Here is an 18,155-nt window from a genome sequence, read left to right on the forward strand (position 1 = left end):
TCTTATCACCTTCCTCATTTCTTTTCAGTCTCTCAACTTCACTCAGTTTTTTTTTCTTTATTTTAATTTCCTTCTTCTTCTGTAGACCACTTTTCAACCCATTCAAATCTTCCATTCTACATCCTAGCTTCCCCACAAAGTCTGCTACAAGTCTTCTCTATTAGATCCCTCCACCATTGTCCTCTCTAAATATTCCCCTCCTCTCCTCCCCTCTCAACTAATCCCTCCCTTGTTCTCTCCTCTAAATCCTTCCTTCACATCATATTTTGTTCAACTTCACTGAACATTCTTTCAATAATTTCCCATACTTTCTAATTCCTATGCCTTCCTTCCACCCCCCCCCCACAGTCCCTCAATCCCTTCTCCATAACTTTAGAAGACCCACCACCTTGGTTTGCTACAAATACACGGGCTGTTGGACATGGAATTGGAGCGGAATCTAGAACATAGGACATAGAAAAAACATTAATAGCACAAACTAAATTCATTTGGTTACCTGGGTTTGATTGACAAGTTGGTGAAGTACACAGGACATTGTTCCCAACCTTCCTTGTTCAGAAGATTGGTAAATAATTGTCTCCCTAGGTTGGTTGGGAAGCACTTCTGTCCCTTGGACAACATGGCAATCTCTCCTCTCTACCCTTGGTTCACCCCTTATTAGTACATTCCTACTCTGCCTCAGGTTCTCCCGGTTTTACCCCTTCTTTTGTGCCTTGCACAAAATCTTGAGGATGGGTTATTCTAGCTAATGTCTTTAGCCTCATTTACTTCACGAATCCCAAGTCTGCTTCCATCACCTTTTTTTTTTTTTGAAAATGTAAGGTAATTTATTAAAACAAGAACCAGTACAAAGGAGCCTAGGCCATTAGAGGCTACATAGAGCCACCACAAATTACAGATACATCCAGTTCTGAGATCTAAACAACAGGCTCAAATTCTGATTTTTAAACACCTCCGTTACCGACACCCAGGACAGAAGTTTACCCACAGCTTTCTACACCATTTCCTCTAAAGATTTAGCTTTGCACTGAAAAATCTTGTTATTTCTTTCAATCCAGATAGTCTGAAGCACAGCAGCCAAGATAGTCTTCCAAACCAAGATACCTTTCTTGCTGAGACCTTCAATCTGCCAACACAACAGCAGATCCTTCACAGAATTTGGCATTACCCAGCTGATTTCCAAAGGTTGAAGAAAATGCCTCCAAATATAAATTGAGACTGGGCAATGTAAGGCCAGATGTTATGTAGAGAACAGTGATGTGGGCCCCACAGCTGTGGTCCCACTATGTCCGTAGGGTAGAATGTATCTAGTCACAGCTGTGGTTATTTTTCTGTTCTGTTATTTCTGGTTTCAGTTTTATATCGTTTGTTATTTGTTAGCAGTTATGATGTAAACACCAAGGGCAGATATGTCCTTTCATGTAACTAGCATAACCTATATATATTAACTTAGAGTGGCAGCGACAGAATATTGACATTCTGTTCTTCTCCTAAAATTCTGTGTTCTATTGCTCTTCCACCACTCTTTCCTCTACATCTTCTTCACATTCTCTTCTCATCGAACCTGAAATCTCTTAGTGATCAAGACTAAATAGCAGTCTTGACAACTTACATGGTATTAGAGCCAAGTTAGGGTTTTTCATGCGAGTCTAATACCAGCCGACCACATGAGAATCTGCTAGGACTGAAAGCTAAAGAGGAGGAGATCACAGGCTGATTCTTGGAGATCGCCAGAGGTACTAGCAGCTGTTGGAAACTTGCTAGGATTGCAGAGTGTTGGTGGTCAGGAAGGATCAGAGAAGACTAGGGTTCAGGTAACCCTAAAAGGCAGCGAATTGTTTTGTCTTGTAAGTTGTTACTTTTTTAACAGAAGTTCTTCCAGAGAAGATAGGTTGGACCTATCTGGAGGGGAAGGCCGAACCATTCTAGCTCTTTCTCTCTTCGATTTCCTAGGGTTTTCCAGCAAACCCTGAACCGAACTGTGTTTCTCTCTACTCTAGGGTTTGAAAGTGATCTGCAACAAGCCCTAGTGGTTGATTGAACCCTGTGATCTACCTAGAGCTACTCTTAGGTTGATTGGTAGGTCCGATCAGATTCTAGGGTTTCTTATCACTGCAAGCTCATCTATACAGTTTAGACTCTGCGACTGAATTGCTTCCTTTCAAGACTGATTAAAACCCTAACTTTCCCTAGCATATCAGTTTTGTTTTAAAGTTGTTCTCAGAGTTCTAAGGGGGTTGGAGATCTACGGACAGCTACTACTGTGTTGGGTAGTTGGTTTCAGATCAGAATTACTTCGGTTTTATGCACATACACTGACAATACAGATCGGGCCTATACTGTTTTGATTGTGATTGGTGACTCAAGTACTGTGTTTGAGACTTGACAGAAATGGAGTCTAAGATTCAGGCAGAAGGCAGTCTTGGGAACATCAGTTATTGTGGTGCTTCTGAGATGGGTGGTCAGATTACGACCATAAAGTTTGATGGATCAAACTATTTGGAATGGGCCCAATCAACCATGATGGCTATTGGTGGAGGAGGTAAATTAGGGTACCTCCTGGGAGATATGAAAGAACCTTCCAATGGAGACTCGACATATACCAAGTGGTTGCAAGAAAACTACTTGGTTATGACATGGTTGTGTAATTCTATGCAGCCTCATATTAGCCGGAACTATTTGTGGGCAAAGACAGCCAAGGAGATATGGGATGTTATGAAAGAAACTTACTCCCAACCCCTTAATGTTGCCAGAGCATATGAATTGAAATGTGAAGTGAACAACCTTAAACAAGGAGAGAAACCGGTATCAGTCTACTTCTCTACCTTGAAGTCCCTGTGGCATGAGATTGATCACTTAGAGACTTTTGAGTGGGAGAGTCCCAAAGATGCTCAGACCCATAGAAAGCACATCGAGACAAACAGAGTGTTTGAGTTCCTAGCGGGACTGAACCCAGAATATGATATTGTGAGGCAGCAGATTTTGACTAGAGACAATGTGACTCTCTCAGGCCTACTCATTTGTACACAGTGAAGAAACCAGAAGGAAAGTTATGATGCAACCCGTATCAGCCTTTGTAGCGACTACACCCAAATCAGAGGGTGGTTCAGAAAAGGACAGGAGGAAGGAAGACAAGAAAGATGTAGTATGTGAACATTGTAAGAAACCCAAACATATAAAAGAGACATGTTGGAAACTGCATCCTCACTTGGTTCCTGCGAAGTTAAAAAACAAGAAGGGCACTGCTCATGTAGCCATGAACACTAGTTCAACATCCTCATCTGACACAAAAGGAACATCTTTGGAGACCTTAGCTGCAGTTCGAGCTGCCCTAATACAGCTAGAAAAGGAGGTTGGAAATTCAGCTCAGCCACCACAGCCCCCATCAACCCCTGTCACATCTGCCTTCGCCCATTCAGGTACTCGAGCTTCCTATCATGCCTCAACTCCAGGTACTACTGAGCCTTGTTGGGTAATAGACTCAGGTGCATTTGATCACATGACTAGTTTGCCTTCACTGTTTACTACTTACCATTTGTCTTCTGGTAGAGATAAGGTATCTATTGCTGATGGCTCCCTCGTTCCTATTTCTGGGGAAGGGTGACATCAAGCTTTCAGATACTATGTCCCTATCATCTGTTTTGCATGTGCCTAAGCTTGATACTAACCTTCTTTCAGTCAGTAGTATTACCAAGCATATGAACTGCTCAGTAACCTCTTCCCTGACCGATGTGTTTTTCAGGACTTGAAGACGCAGAAGGTGATTGGGATTGGCCGTGAGACGAATGGGATCTATCTGCTCGAGGAGCAGTTCCGTCAGGGAGAGTCAGTAGAGAAGTTGTCTTTTGTTTCTCAGAGTGTGAGTCCGGTTATGCTTTGGCATAACCGATTAGGTCATTTGTCTTTTCGATCTTTACAGAGTCAGTTTCCTACTTTATTTGAATCAATTGAGTTGTCTCAACTACAGTGTGAAAGTTGTGAGTTTGCTAAGCATTGTAGAAAGCCTTATTTATTGAGTAATAAAAAGAGTGATAATTCTTTTGATATTGTGCATACTGACGTTTGGGGGACTTATCATATCCCTTCCATGGGTGGGTACAAATATTTTTTGTTATTTGTTGATGACCATACCCGTTTTTCTTGGGTTTATCTCATGCGTTCATGAGATGAGGTACCTTCCCTGACCCCAATTTTTCACCAAATGATTCTAACCCAGTTTGATGCCAAGATCAAAGTTCTTCGATCTGATAACGCAAAGGAATACTTTGCCAAATCATTGACATCTTATATTCTTCATCATGGGGTTATCCATAAGAAATAACTAAAGAAAATGACCCACACCTCACATTTTCTTAGACCCCTTGCAGCCCCTTCATTGCTCCCCGCCTTATCATTCAGACCTCCCTGGCCGTCTAGAGTAGAAATCTGTTTCTCGTCTAAGTCCCCCTAAAAAAGACTTGCAAACTTCAGTAGGCCCATATCACCCACATTGCAACCACCATCACCATTCACACTTCCAATGTTGATACTGTTGTCTGAACTCTCATCCAAATCTTCATCGTTTACACTACAGAGCACCCAAGCTTCATCCAACTCCTCCCTTTCTTCATTTCTCTCTCTTGCATACCTTGGGTTCGGTTTCTCTGAGGAGCGTCACACTGAGCTAAGATTCTCAAGATTTCCGTGGGGCATCCACTGTAGAACACTTTGTTTGTTTACTCTCCGCTACTACAACTTCTCATCAGCAGATCTCGCCATTTTAGAAGATGATAGACCCAAAAAACGCTCTACAACCGATGCTTGTTCCATCCCCTTGCCCCGACCTACGTGAGTTTTTAAGTTCACGTGGGTCTCTAATATTGCTCCCTAGTTTAGTGATCGGCCCACCCTAACTGTGTTTTAATTCAAATAAATTTGAATTAATTTCTTTTACAGGCATGCTTGTCGTTTGGTTTACCCCAAACGACTGATTAAATGCTAATTTAGGTTCCCCCTACAGCTTTTTTTTGCACCCCACTCTCTTTCCTCCACGTGTCCACCACCCTTCCATCTCACCTTCGTCTTCAACCTTGGGAGTTCTTCCCCACCACACCTGTTCAACTTCTGATGCCACCCACATCTTATACCACACACCATCTGAACAGATTTCAAAGAACCTGGGCAATTTCTCATGTTTGATTCTGGCGACCTTAATCTCAACAGCACCCAAATGACTTTTGTTAGCCTCCAACAGCACCCCTCTGAAGCTCTGAACAATTTGTTCAAGAACAGAGTCCCGCCAGAGGTTGAAAGAAAAGCCAATAAGCTTCAATCAGGTGCACCCATCTTGAACTGCAACTTCATTACAGCTTGGGCTCCAGTTTTGGACCTGTATAAGGTCTCCATCCACAACCACTACTTTGAAGCTCAAGTCCTGGTCGCCTAGATCAAGAATGGCCTTAGTTTCTGTAAATGGGAATAGCATTGCTTCATTACCAATGCCTATCACCCCTGCAATTGCATTCAATACTTCCTTCCAATCTTTAACTCCCTTATCAACCACTAACACCATTCTTTTTTTCCACTCATCTGTCCCTATTCCTACCCATATTCTCTGGTGATTAGAAGAGCATACAACCACAAAACCAAGAGGCCCAGAGCCTTGCATTTTTACACTCACAGTAGTCTCAATCATACATCCCTCCTCCTGAGTCTTCCTGCCTTGATCCTTGGGCTTTGGACCAGATGCCTTCACTTCCTCTATCTTCTTTCTAGCCGAGGCGACAAGGAAAGATTCTCCTCCACAAAAGCCAACCACCCTCTCTGCTTTTTCCCTTCCGGCACACAAACCATTTGTTTTCCATTTCTTCCAAAAAACTCAGTCACAGTTATGAACCAACCTTTGTTGTTCCTTTTCAATTCAATTGCAAAAGGTCTTACCAGAAACTGACAAAGAGTTTTTCCAACCTTCCTCCTTACATGAGTTAATAGCACCATCAACAAAACCTTTCACCCATACTATGACCTCCTTCGTTACCAATAATGTCGACCTATTACTCTCTCTGATCTTCAAGACACCCTTTCCTTCTTCAAACTTAAAACTCTTTGCTTCAATCGATACCTCAGACCACCATCTTCCAACTACTGTAAGTCCTTCTCACCCCTCTCACCCATAGTGCTCACTACACCAAGGAAAAATAAGGTGAAGTTGAATTTTGATGGGAGTTCATTGGGTAACCCAAGACCTTCTGGAGTTGAGGGGAGCATTCAGAAATGGGGAGGGTAGACTAATTGCACTATAATAGGTGTGGATGGCTCACTATGAGCTGAGATTATGGCCTTGCTTCAAGGTTTGAGGTTGGCTAAGCAGTGGGGACTCCACAATCTTGAGGTGGAACGAGACTCCAAGTTACTAATAGGATGGCTGCAAACAAAAAGTTTGAGGGTTTGGACTTATATACAGCAAATGAGGGAAATTTCTTGCTTGACAAGGGAAGTTAGGGCACTCTTTAAATGGACCAGGAGGTCAGCCAATGGTTTAGCTGATACCATGGCAAAGCAAGGAGCCTTTAGGGGTAATCTGTTTTGGGCTGTGTTGTAATCTTTGAGACAAACTTCAGGGTCAACACTGTTGTGAATGGTTGACATTTGTACGCCTTAATCTATCCTTATTAATGAAAGCTACCATTTTCAATAAAAAAAAGGTGAAGTAAGACTAACATTGTGTGTTTCCAAAAACAGTTAGTTTTGGCGAAGGCCAAAATCATGAACATGACAATAAAACTGTATGTCATGAAACATTTTGATTTGGAAGCCAAGTGGATGTTTTGAGTCCTGAAATTCTAGTCACATTCTTCTTTTGTGTTTCTGTGTTAGTAATAAATTAACTTCACAGAAGCTTCCTTGCACTAGAAATTGAGACTGTGTACTGAAATACTTCATACTAGGTTACTGGTTCACATACCTAGGTAAAACAAAATGAAATTAGCAAACATTTAAATAATTCAACCCTGTTTCATTGAAATTATAACTTTTAGCTCAATACCGATCTTGATACATCATAATACAACTCAGCTTATAATTCAACTAACATTTTGACTAAAAAATGATACAGCCACCATCTCTCTCCATCAAGATTACTTCTACATCAGGGCATTTTAGTTTAGAAAAACAAATGACAAAAGTAAATTAGCACTGCAAAAAGGAACTGTTTGTTTGTTTGAAGACGAACCTGAATACTGGATTCTTCATCACTGACTCGAGAAATAATCTCAATGCAAGCAGTAGCAAATTCTGAAAAATTAGCATTAGAAATACACATATCCCTGATAATCTTGATAGCTCGTTTGCGAACACTCACTCCCGTATCTTTTATCCTCTCAGCAACCTTTTCAAAATACTAGAGCCATAGGAGGAAAAAACTTTATTTAAAAATAAAAAACCAAGTTGATAACAGAAAAAAGGAGAGAATGACGATAAGTTTGGTTTCAGATACCTTCAAACCAACATCTGGATGTGAAGCAATATGCCTACCAACAAGTTCCAGTGCAGCCTCCCGTACAGAGATTGCAGAATCACAGAACCGTCCTTCAACAGCTGATTGGACACGTTTATCACACAAAACCTCTGGATCGGCTTCAACAATCATGCTAACCTGTTTCAATTATTAAAGTAGTAATGATGCTAATAAGCCATAAATAGGAATCTGATTTTCTGCCACATGCATCAGAATGTATTTAGAAGGATAATGAATTCCTGCTTACCGCACGTAATGCCTTCGCCCTAATTATGGGAGAGTTCTCCCTCAAACTTGCCTGATGTCAGAACATATGTTAAGAATTAAGAAGGTTTTAGATAACAACTAAAGACAACAATGTAAATATAAACTATATTCTACTTACCAGAAGCATGCATAGGATTTTATCAAATCCTCTGGAGAAAGAATTATTTTGTCCCAACACTAAGGATATCTTTTTGACCGAGTCTCTAGTTAACGAAGAAGAGACTGTCCCAAAGTCCCGCACAATATCTTTTGCCTTAAGTCTACCAAGGTAGTAAACAAACCTCTCCTGAGATCTGGGATCATCTTTGTACCATAGGCAAAGGTAAAACCTGCAAAGAACAGCCTTATAGCATCAAAACAACATAGTAAACATGGAATTACTTCAGAAGTAAGTTCAACTGAGAAACAAACCAGCGAGCAAAAAGGTGTATGTCATCTGTAGAACCGGCTTCATAGAGGTAATTCAAGAGCATTTGTTGAACAATCTCCACTTTGGTAATCATTTCTGAAGCTTCAGAAGTTCTTTCCGACACCAACTCATTCTTCTGGGTATCATCCTTGGACTGTGATTTGCAGTATGATTGCAGAACGACCAATTGCTTCTTACAGAGACAAAATTGGCAGCACCAACCACGAGCAGGAACTTCATGCTCTGCAACTCCCATACAATCTGTATGAAACAATCTTTGACAACCATGACAAAGGTACAACATTTTTCCACCCCTTCCATCAAGGCAAATAGAACATACATCTTTCGGATAACTGTCATCATCTCTGTTTCCACCAACCAATTCCTGTAAAATCCATAACTTATCCATGTCGCATAGAACAGAATCACGCTTCAACCTTGCAGCAACTGTCCCAAGAATGTCAATGGCCATGGACCGTGCAGAGATATCCTTTGATTTCAGTCCAGCATTCTGGAGCAGTAGGACACACAGAACCTGCAAGTAACACTATTAACACAAAACCAATGTAAAACACTTGATTATATATTTTGTTGAGAACTATCACCTCAAGAATAGGAGCAGAAGCAGGATATTCGGGCAAGTTCAATGTTGTCAGCAAATCCATAACAAGATTCTCCATAATCACTTTCAACTCAGATGCATCCTGGGTTTTCACTGTCGTAAACCGCTGAAGAACACGAGTCCAGAAAAGGCAGCAACCCTCTGTAGCAGCTTCATGGCATTTTGTTGGATAACTAGGATCAAGAGAGGCTTCTAAGATTTGACTTCCAGTCAATGGTTGCCTTAACACTTCAGGAAGATTTGCACTGCACTGAACCAACTGAATCAGCAAGGCTGTGATCATCTGAATCTGCCTCTGCTCTTCATCAGGTAGATGGTAAGCTCGCAGTGCTCGTTTTGAAGATGGTAGCTTCCAGAGAAGTTGAAGTGTTTCATCTATTAAAAAATTCCTATGCTGTGTATATGAAGAATACACCTGCAACCAATCATGAAATATCGAACTAAATAAGAACATAGAGATTGGCATAACAGACAACTGGTCAACAAAAAATCACATAAATGCATACCCCACAGATTAAACTGATGGCCTTCAATTGCAATAGCTGGATATTATCAACTAAGAAGGTTCCAAAGCTCGTTTTCATTAACTGCAGAATGCAACTATCTGGTAGGCGTTCTATTAATAAAAGGTCCCCAAGAAAGCCAAGAATTGTACAAAGTTTCTGGAGTATTGAATTAACTGCAGCAGAAACCCTGACAACATAACAACAGAGAGTAATGAGAAAATAACTCATTTGGGTTTACAAAGAAAAGCTACATGATCTAAAAAACCAAAGCAAACAAAAAGAGGCAATAGTAATAACCACACTTGTTCACTGTTGGCTTCTTCATTTTAACACTTCTAGAACCACGGCGCTTCTTGCTCACTGAACCAAATTCAGCATCAATCTCTTCATCATCATCTTCTGGATGAAAAAAATAAAGTGATGATAAGCTTATCCAATCAATATGTCACAAAAAAAATACAAGACAAAAGGCAGTTGTAAATTGTAAAATCACATGAGCATACCAATAAAGAGGATAAAACAAATAAATGAATGCTAATCTACTAGATCATAGCACAGTTAAGTGATGCCTAAGTTGTGCCCAGGCAACACCTAGACAATAAAACACTCTTCGAGTTCAATTTATGGGGATGCATCAAATTATATAATGTAGTAGCCAGCTAGATGACAAGGTGTAAAGCTTGGCATGCCAAATGACAAGACAGTCACCATAATTCCCCAGTTCTAACATAATAGCATGGTTGTTGATACACCCACTCAACTGGTTTATATACTTACTGTAGAGGGTTAAGACAAAAGGGTTCTAAAGCATATGAAGTTTTGAGGAAAGGAGAGAAGAGAGTGCTTCACAACAAGAAAATATTTTCATTTTGTACAAGGTTCATCTTTTTTCTATTAAAATACTGCTGATATACGATGTGTTTGATGGTCACATGATACAAATATGTTATCTTACCTGATCCATGTATTTTGAATAAACTTGTGTATTTCTGCACAGGTACTTTTCATTTTGTAATGCTTTTTACCTTTGTTTGTTGTTGTGTTTCTATATAAGAATCATTTGTATTGTATTATATTGTACAGACTACTTACATGACTGGGCGTATCATTGCCATTTGAAATTGATGATTTGGTGTGACCAGTCCACTGTCCACATTATTGCCTATTTTTTGATGAATCTAGAATAATAGAAAAGGATAAACATGATCCATGTCAATCATGGAAGTCATATTAAAAATCCCGGCCTTCTTTGTTGGAATCTGTTATTGACACCTAAGCACCCAGGCAATAAGGCACTCGTCTACATCAGCTAGACTTTCATATATGCATAGACAATTTAACTCAATAAAGCCTTAATCCAAACTATCAAGGTATATGAACCCAGCCTCACCATTGCACTCTATCAAGAGCCATGTCTTACGTCAACTAGCAAGTCCTTTGATCACTGCTTATCACTCTTTAGCCCATGTCTTCTTTGGCCTTCTCCAATAATTGCTCTTTTAGAGCCTTCTAACTGTTGGCCATTCCATCTCATAGGAAAAACCATCGGCCATCTATGCACATGGAAAAAAAAACATCTCAGTCAATGTATCCTCATTCAGTCACCTGTTTGGCCAATCTCAAGCCATTCCTAATGCATTCATTACTAATTCCATCATTTCCAATCTTAACCTTCATTCATTTGTACAATCATTATTTCAATCATTCGTTTTTGGACATGACGTTTCCTAATTCCTAACATACTGAACCACATGACACTGCTGTTTTATGGTCATCTTATAAAGTTTTGCTTTTAATATAATTGGCATACAACAACCATACAACTTGGATAAATCATTTTGCTCGCCCTACTCTTGTTTTTTTGAGAAAGGTAAAAATTTCATCACTGACGATATACAATCGCAAAACTTCCATAAAATGGGTGACTGTACATTTATACAACAAGACAAGAGAAACTCCTTTTCTAAAAAAACAAATAAACTTAGCTAATTCAGCCCATCAAAATATGAGCAGAAATAATATTGCTAAAAGCAAACTCCCTAAATTCATTTAAAACTGACAACCAGGAAAACAAATGGAGCAAAACACCTTCCTCATCACTTCATCTTCCTGGGCTACACTATTGTGAATACTATCTGATATTTGTCCTTCCAAATAGTCCAGATTACATCCAAAGGAATGGAGAAACAAACCTACTTGCCTATCCACTTTAGCCCTTTTAATAACCCTGGTATTCAAAACTTCCTTTATTGATTTCAAGGAATACAAATTGATATTGAGTTCTTTGAGGACATTGCACCAAATTCTCCAACTTTTTTTTATCAATAACTGAAATTCATTAATAAATCAGAAAAATGGAAGATACAAATAAGGAGGAGATAAACTCTCTTAATTCCCCCGGATAGAAGCAAGAAAATGGATTACAATAGAGCCCAAAATTAGTGTTTCTTCCCACCCCTTGTTTAGCTAAAGCATCAGCCATGGAGTTGGCATCCCTCTTCACCCAATTCAGCTTGATATCCAACCCATGTGTCAAATGTCTAAATTTCCTTTTTTTTACGTTTATGTAAGCCCACCATCCCCTCTCCTCCTCTTTTTGAAGGCAGACAATAACCAACTTAGAATCCCCTTCATTTTTTTTTTGACAATTGAACTTAGAATCCCCTTCAATTAGCACCTAAGAAAGGTCAAGCTCTTTGGCTCTCTTAGCTCCTTCCAACACAGCAAGGATTTCCACCCTTAATGAATCACCAATGCCAATGGGAGCAATGAAAAGAGCCAAAAATAATTTTTTTATAGGAAAAGGTAACTTTCATTAGAGAATTGAAAGGATTACAGACTTACCACCCACGAAATGGATGAAAAAAAAAACAAAAACTTACAAACAAGCCCAAAACAAAGCCTCCCTAGTAACTCCTTACTTAGCTAAAGTATCAGCCATTCCATTTGCTTACCTTCTTACCCATTTAAAGTGCACCCCACTCTCCTTGCTAAGCTAATAATTTCTCTTAGAGGCTGTCTAAGAGACCAAACTCCCAAGTTTCCAGATTGCATCCACCCTATTACCAGCTTGGAGTCTCCTTCCACTTCTAACTGTTGCATTCCCCATTGTTTTGCCAGTCTCAAACATTGAAGTAAGGCCATTACTTCTGCCCTTAATGAATCTCCCACCCCAATTGGGCATAGGGCCAAGACTTTTCCTTCCTCATTTCTGACACATTCCCAACTCCCGACTGACCTGGAGTACCCAAGGAGCTTCCATCAAAGTTTAGCTTCATCCTGAGCTGAGGCGGTGGTACCCAAATTTCTTGTACCACAGGGGAGGAAGGAGAAGATACAACTATAACACTCCAATTTCTAATTAAGTCAACTGAGGAGAAGTCCTTGAAGAGATGATGTACTTTCAGCCAATGCATAACCTTGATGGTGACAACCTCAACAAGTGCTTCCTTGGATTTTTCTTGCCCTAGGAAGATCCTATTGTTTCTCTCTTCCCAAATTGACCAAAGAATGGTTGTTCTTGTTTTTCTCCACATTACCATGCCTCTTTTCCTTGATTGTCAAAAGAAGCAAGAGTCAAAAAGGTTCAGCACACCCGAGGGGGGGATCCATCTGCAACCAAACAAAGAAGAGAACCAATCCCACAAATAAGAAGCAAAAGGGCAAGAAATCAAAAGATGAGTCGCCGTCTCACCATTTCTTAAGCAAAGGTAACAGACATGTGGGGAAAGACACTAGTTTGGCCTTTTACTTTGAAGTACATCCATAGTATTGATCTTTTGAAGAGCCACTTCCTAGCAAAAAGCCCCAACCTTAGGCGGCATAGGAGAATGCCAAACTCCCTTAGCAGGAAAGGAGACAAACACAATAGAAGACTAAGCTAAGGCGTTGAAAAAAGACGAACAAGAGAATGTTCCTGAAGAAGACTTTCCAAATTTTACTGTCTGGGTAGGAAAGACCTAGGAAAATTGAACTCAACACAGTGAACAACTCATCTGTAGAACCCAATTCTAAATCCCTCAACCCTCTTCCCAAACCCAATCCAAAGTCCCCTTAGACATACGAAGTGAGGAGATGGTTTTGAATTTATTTAGGGAAAGAGAATACATTATCGGGAATCTATCCTTAAGGGGGGTGTTCCCAAGCTAAAGGTCCTCCCAAAATAGATGTTTATTACCTAAGCACACACCAAATCTGATGAAAGGCTGAAAGGAAGGCAAGACTCCAGCAATTGCTTTCCAGGGGAGAAATTTGAAGCCCTAGGGTCGACGCCAGCATCCCATCCATTAGTTGCCATCCCGTGAATACTTTCCACCACCAAGTGCCACAATCTGTCCTACTCCAAAGGAAATCTCCACAACCATTTTCCTAACAAAGCTACATTTCTTAATTTGATATTGCCAATGCCTAGACCCCCCTGCTTCCTTTTTCCTAGAAACTACTTCCCACTTCACTAAATGGTCTTTTTTTTAGTCAACCAGTTCCTACAGAAAGTCTCTCATGAGCTTTTCTAACTTACTGGCAACCTTGGCAGGAAGCTTAAAGGTAGACAGAAAATACACAGAAAGGTTGCCCACAGTGGACTTGATTAAAGTGATTCTACCCCCTAGTGAGATATAATTTCTCTTCCACCTTGCTAGCTTCTTAGTGAATCCTTCCAAGACTGGGTACCAAAAGCTTTCTGTTCTAGGATTTACCCCCAAGGGCAGACCTAAATATACTAGAGGCCAACCACTTACCTCGCAACCTAAAGCCCCAGCCACCAAATGCACCTCATCTTCACATAAATTCACCCCCGCTACACAACTCTTATTCCAATTGATTTTCATATTAGAGACTCTCAAAATGCATCACCACCAATCTCAAATTATCCATCTCCTCAATTTCCCCTTCACAAAAGAGAATGATATCATCCACAAATTGTAGGTGAGTGACGATCACTTGTTGCCTCCCAACTCTCCAACCTTTTAGTAGATTTCTTGAATCAGCCCTAGAAATCAAGACACTTTGGACATCCACTACTAAGGTGAAGAGGAAAGGTGACAAAAGGTCTCCTTGTCTAAGGCCCCTCTTTGTAGGAAAGAAGTCCCTAACTACTCCATTCACTAAGATTGAGAAGTGACAAGAGGTAATACAACCCTTCATCCTGTTGGAAAACGTGGGGTTACTGGTTCAAATCTGAAAATAGAATTGTATATATTCCTAGGATTGCGGAAGGATTGATTTAGAAAGTTTTTTCTTTCTATTTTTGTACTTTCTATTTTCTCTTCTTTCTATTTTTCTTTCTTTCTATTTATTGCAGTAGCTTACTATATAAATATGCCCATTGGCAATAGAATGAAACATATCAGTATTCTACCATTCCAAAACACGGTATCAGAGCTCTAGGTTTGTCAACCTTGAGATTTTTTCGGCCTTCATTGCCAGTTTTTTGTGTTTTTTCTCTTCTGTCCTTCAGTGTTCCTTTATTCTCCTTTCCTGCTGGCCAGATTTTTCCTCCATTAACAATGTCCGACATGACTGCAACAAGTGCTCCCGTCCAAACCGATGGAGCAACAAATTCTCATCCTCACACTGGTGATTTGCAAAATATTCAAGCAACATATAGACTGAATGGCCAGAATTACTTGAAGTGGTCACAACTAGTGCATACCTATTTGAAGGGAAAAGGAAAAATTAGTCACCTCCTTGGAACAGGACCAAGGTTGGGCGAGCCAAATTTTGATGCTTAGGACAAAGAGGACTCCATGATTATGTCATGGTTGTGGAGTTCAATGGCACCCGAGATCAGTGATACTTGTATGTTTCTCCCTCTGCAAAGGCTATTTGGGATGTTGTCCGACAAACCTATTCCAAAGCCCATGACGTTGCTCGTGTCTATGAGGTCAAAGTGAAGACTATGGCGGCCAAACAAGGGAGCAGAAGTGTTACAGAGTATGCAAGTCTGCTGCAAAATTTATGGCATGAGCTTGATCATTATCAGGTTCTTGAGACAAAGTGCGCAGATGATGCTGTGATCTTGAAGAATTTTATTGAAAGAGATAGGGTGTATGATTTTTTGGTCGGACTGAATGCTGAACTTGATCAGGTCCGATACAAATTCTTGGCAAAGAAGAAGTGCTTCCATTGAATGAAGTCATGGCCCTTGTCAGAGTTGAGGAAAGCCGTCGTGGAATCATGCTTGAGCCTAAAGATCCCAAAGGCTTAGCCATGGTGGCAAGCAAGGGGAGGAAGTTACAGTGGTTCAAACGGTGAGAACAATCACAACTTGACTCGTGACAACCACTCGTGACTCTAACGATAACCTCTGGTGCACCTATTGCAAGAAGCCCAGACACACGAAAAATCGATGCTGGAAACTTCATGGGAAACCTCCCACATCCAGCAAGGAATGGGGAAATCGAGAAGTTTCAAAAGGAGTTCAACAGGCCCATAATGTCTCCACAACCCCGCAACAAGAACACTCAAGTCAGGGACCATTTAATGATGAAGAAATTGAAAGGCTAAGGTGCTTCCTGAAATCCTTGAAACCAGGAAGTGGTTCTACCTCTCTTGCTCTCTCAAGTGAATCTTTATCTCTAGGATTACATGCCTCGGCTAGTGTTTTTCCATGGATTCTTGATTTTGGAGCTACTGACCACATGACACCCTCTTCACTACATTTTCTCACCTATGCACCCTGTCCTAGTAATAGAAAAATTTCTGTTGCTGATGGTTCTTTCACCATAGTGACAGGGATTGGGAATATTCAAATTACTCCATCCCTATTACTTAAAAATGTGCTTCATGTTCCTAAGTTATCCACTAGCCTTATCTCTATACATAAACTCACCCAGGATGCGAACTGCAATGTTGTGTTCTTCCCTTCTTACTGTGTATTTCAGGACCAAGTTTCGGGGAAGAAGATTGGACTTGCTAAGGAAAGAGATGGACTCTACTACCTTGAAGCAACCAGCAAATCGTCTCACACTGTTATGCATGTCCCACACGAGTCATTCTTATCTACCTCCAATAAAGATTTAATTTGGCGTCATCATTTCCGTTTTGGTCATCCTTCATTTCTTATTTTAAAAACAATGTTGCCTTCCTTGTTTAAAAGAAATGATGTTGAAACCTTTCATTGTGATGTTTGTGAACTTGCTAAGCACAAAAGGGTTTCTTTCCCAATCAGCAATAAAAGATCTTCAACTCCTTTTTATTTGATTCAATCGGATATATGGGGCCCTTCTCAAATTCCCAACATTATTGGTTCCAGATGGTTCGTCACCTTTATTGATGATTGCACTAGGGTCACATGGATTTTTCTTCTTAAGTCTAAATCTGATATGGGTACGATTCTTCCCAACTTTCATAACATGGTCCAAACTCAGTTTGGTGTGAGAATTAAAAGGTTTCGATCTGATAATGCTACAGATTATTTTAATCTGAATTTGTCCCCATTTTTTCAGAAAGAAGGCATTGTGCATGAATCCTCTTGTGTTAACACTCCCCAACAGAATGGGGTAGCTGAGAGAAAAATGGCCATCTTTTGCAAACCACCCGAGCCTTTCTCTTTCAAAATCAGGTGCCAAAACAATATTGGGGGGAAGTTGTCCTTACTGGTACCTACACCATAAATAGACTACCATCTAAAGTTCTTGACAACCGAAGCCCAATACAAGTCCTTTCTCGATTTTACCCTGATATTCGAGCCTCAAATAATCTCACACCAAGAATTTTTTGTTGCACTGCCTTTGTTCATGTCCATAATAAGGGAAAATTAGACCCACGAGCAATCAGGTGTGTCTTCTTGGGATATTCCCCAACTCAGAAAAGATATAATTGTTATCATCCAACCACTAGAAAATTCTACACCTCCATCGATGTCACATTTGAGGGAGGAAAATCTTTTTTCACTCAACCTTATCTTCAGAGGGAGCCCTCATTAATGGAAGATAAGGCCTCGGATCTACTCTCCCTAGATGTTTTACCCTCCTCATAGACATTCAATCGTCAAGAATCACATCCCTCTGAGTCACATTCCTCTGAGCCCCACATTCCCGAGTCTCAACAAGAGTCAAACAACCCGACCATTGAACCAAATTCGGACACTGTTAACCCCACGAATGATGTGCATGATAATGTGAGATATATGCAGGTTTACTTTAGGAGGAAAAATCCAGATCCTCAACCTGTGCAAGTTCAAGATTCAACTCCTAATCCTAGAACTGAGGGATGTTTAGATCCTGAACCTACACCATTACAGTCTGAGTATGAGTATGACCTACCTATTGCACTGAGAAAAGGAACCAGAGAATGTACCAAATGCCCAGTGTACCCTTTAGCCAAATATGCATCATTCCAAAGATTCTCTAAATCCCATAAAAGTTTTCTAACCAGCCTTAACACCATTCCAATTCCTAATACTCTAGCCGAAGCACTTTCTAATAAGGAGTGAAGAAAAGCCATGAGTGGAAATGGAGGCATTAGAAAAAAACAACACATGGGAAGTTGTGGATCTACCAAGAAACAAGAAGACGGTAGGTTGTAAATGGGTGTTCACAATTAAGTACAAATTTGATGGGTCATTAGAAAGGTACAGAGCACGCCTGGTAGCCAAGGGATAAACACAGACTTATGGGATAGATTATCAAGAGACTTTTGCCCCAGTAGTTAAAATGAATACAGTAAGGGTGTTACTATCATTGGCTGCTAACTATAATTGGGATTTGCAACAGTTTGATGTAAAAAATGTGTTTCTCCATGGTCATCTAGAAGAAGAGATATACATGGATATTCCACCGGGTTTTGGAGAAGGCATGAAAGGGAACAAAGTTTGTCGGTTGAAGAAAGCACTATACAGACTCAAACAATCTC

At 40.3% G+C, this 18,155-nt stretch overlaps 1 protein-coding gene across 2 annotated transcripts in view; it reads right to left on the reverse strand.

The window, feature by feature from the left end:
* The window catches only part of EMB2773 (PHD finger family protein), a 66,310-nt gene that overhangs the window by 31,674 nt on the left and 16,481 nt on the right, over positions 1 to 18,155 (reverse strand). The window contains exons 8-15 of one of the 2 annotated variants that reach the window (XM_088974874.1): positions 9,602 to 9,695; positions 9,300 to 9,486; positions 8,777 to 9,208; positions 8,174 to 8,706; positions 7,881 to 8,091; positions 7,743 to 7,793; positions 7,475 to 7,633; positions 7,211 to 7,378 (exon numbers count right to left, since the gene is read on the reverse strand). In XM_088974874.1, coding sequence (XP_088831000.1) covers positions 7,211 to 7,378; positions 7,475 to 7,633; positions 7,743 to 7,793; positions 7,881 to 8,091; positions 8,174 to 8,706; positions 8,777 to 9,208; positions 9,300 to 9,486; positions 9,602 to 9,695 — 1,835 coding nt within the window. Of the gene's footprint in view, positions 1 to 7,210; positions 7,379 to 7,474; positions 7,634 to 7,742; positions 7,794 to 7,880; positions 8,092 to 8,173; positions 8,707 to 8,776; positions 9,209 to 9,299; positions 9,487 to 9,601; positions 9,699 to 18,155 lie in introns of both variants that reach the window. The other variant, XM_088974873.1, reaches the window with a different exon arrangement.

The sequence above is a fragment of the Nelumbo lutea genome, chromosome 3, assembly GCF_056320005.1.
Source record: "Nelumbo lutea isolate HS-2025 chromosome 3, American lotus-T2T, whole genome shotgun sequence".
Taxonomy (NCBI): domain Eukaryota; kingdom Viridiplantae; phylum Streptophyta; class Magnoliopsida; order Proteales; family Nelumbonaceae; genus Nelumbo; species Nelumbo lutea.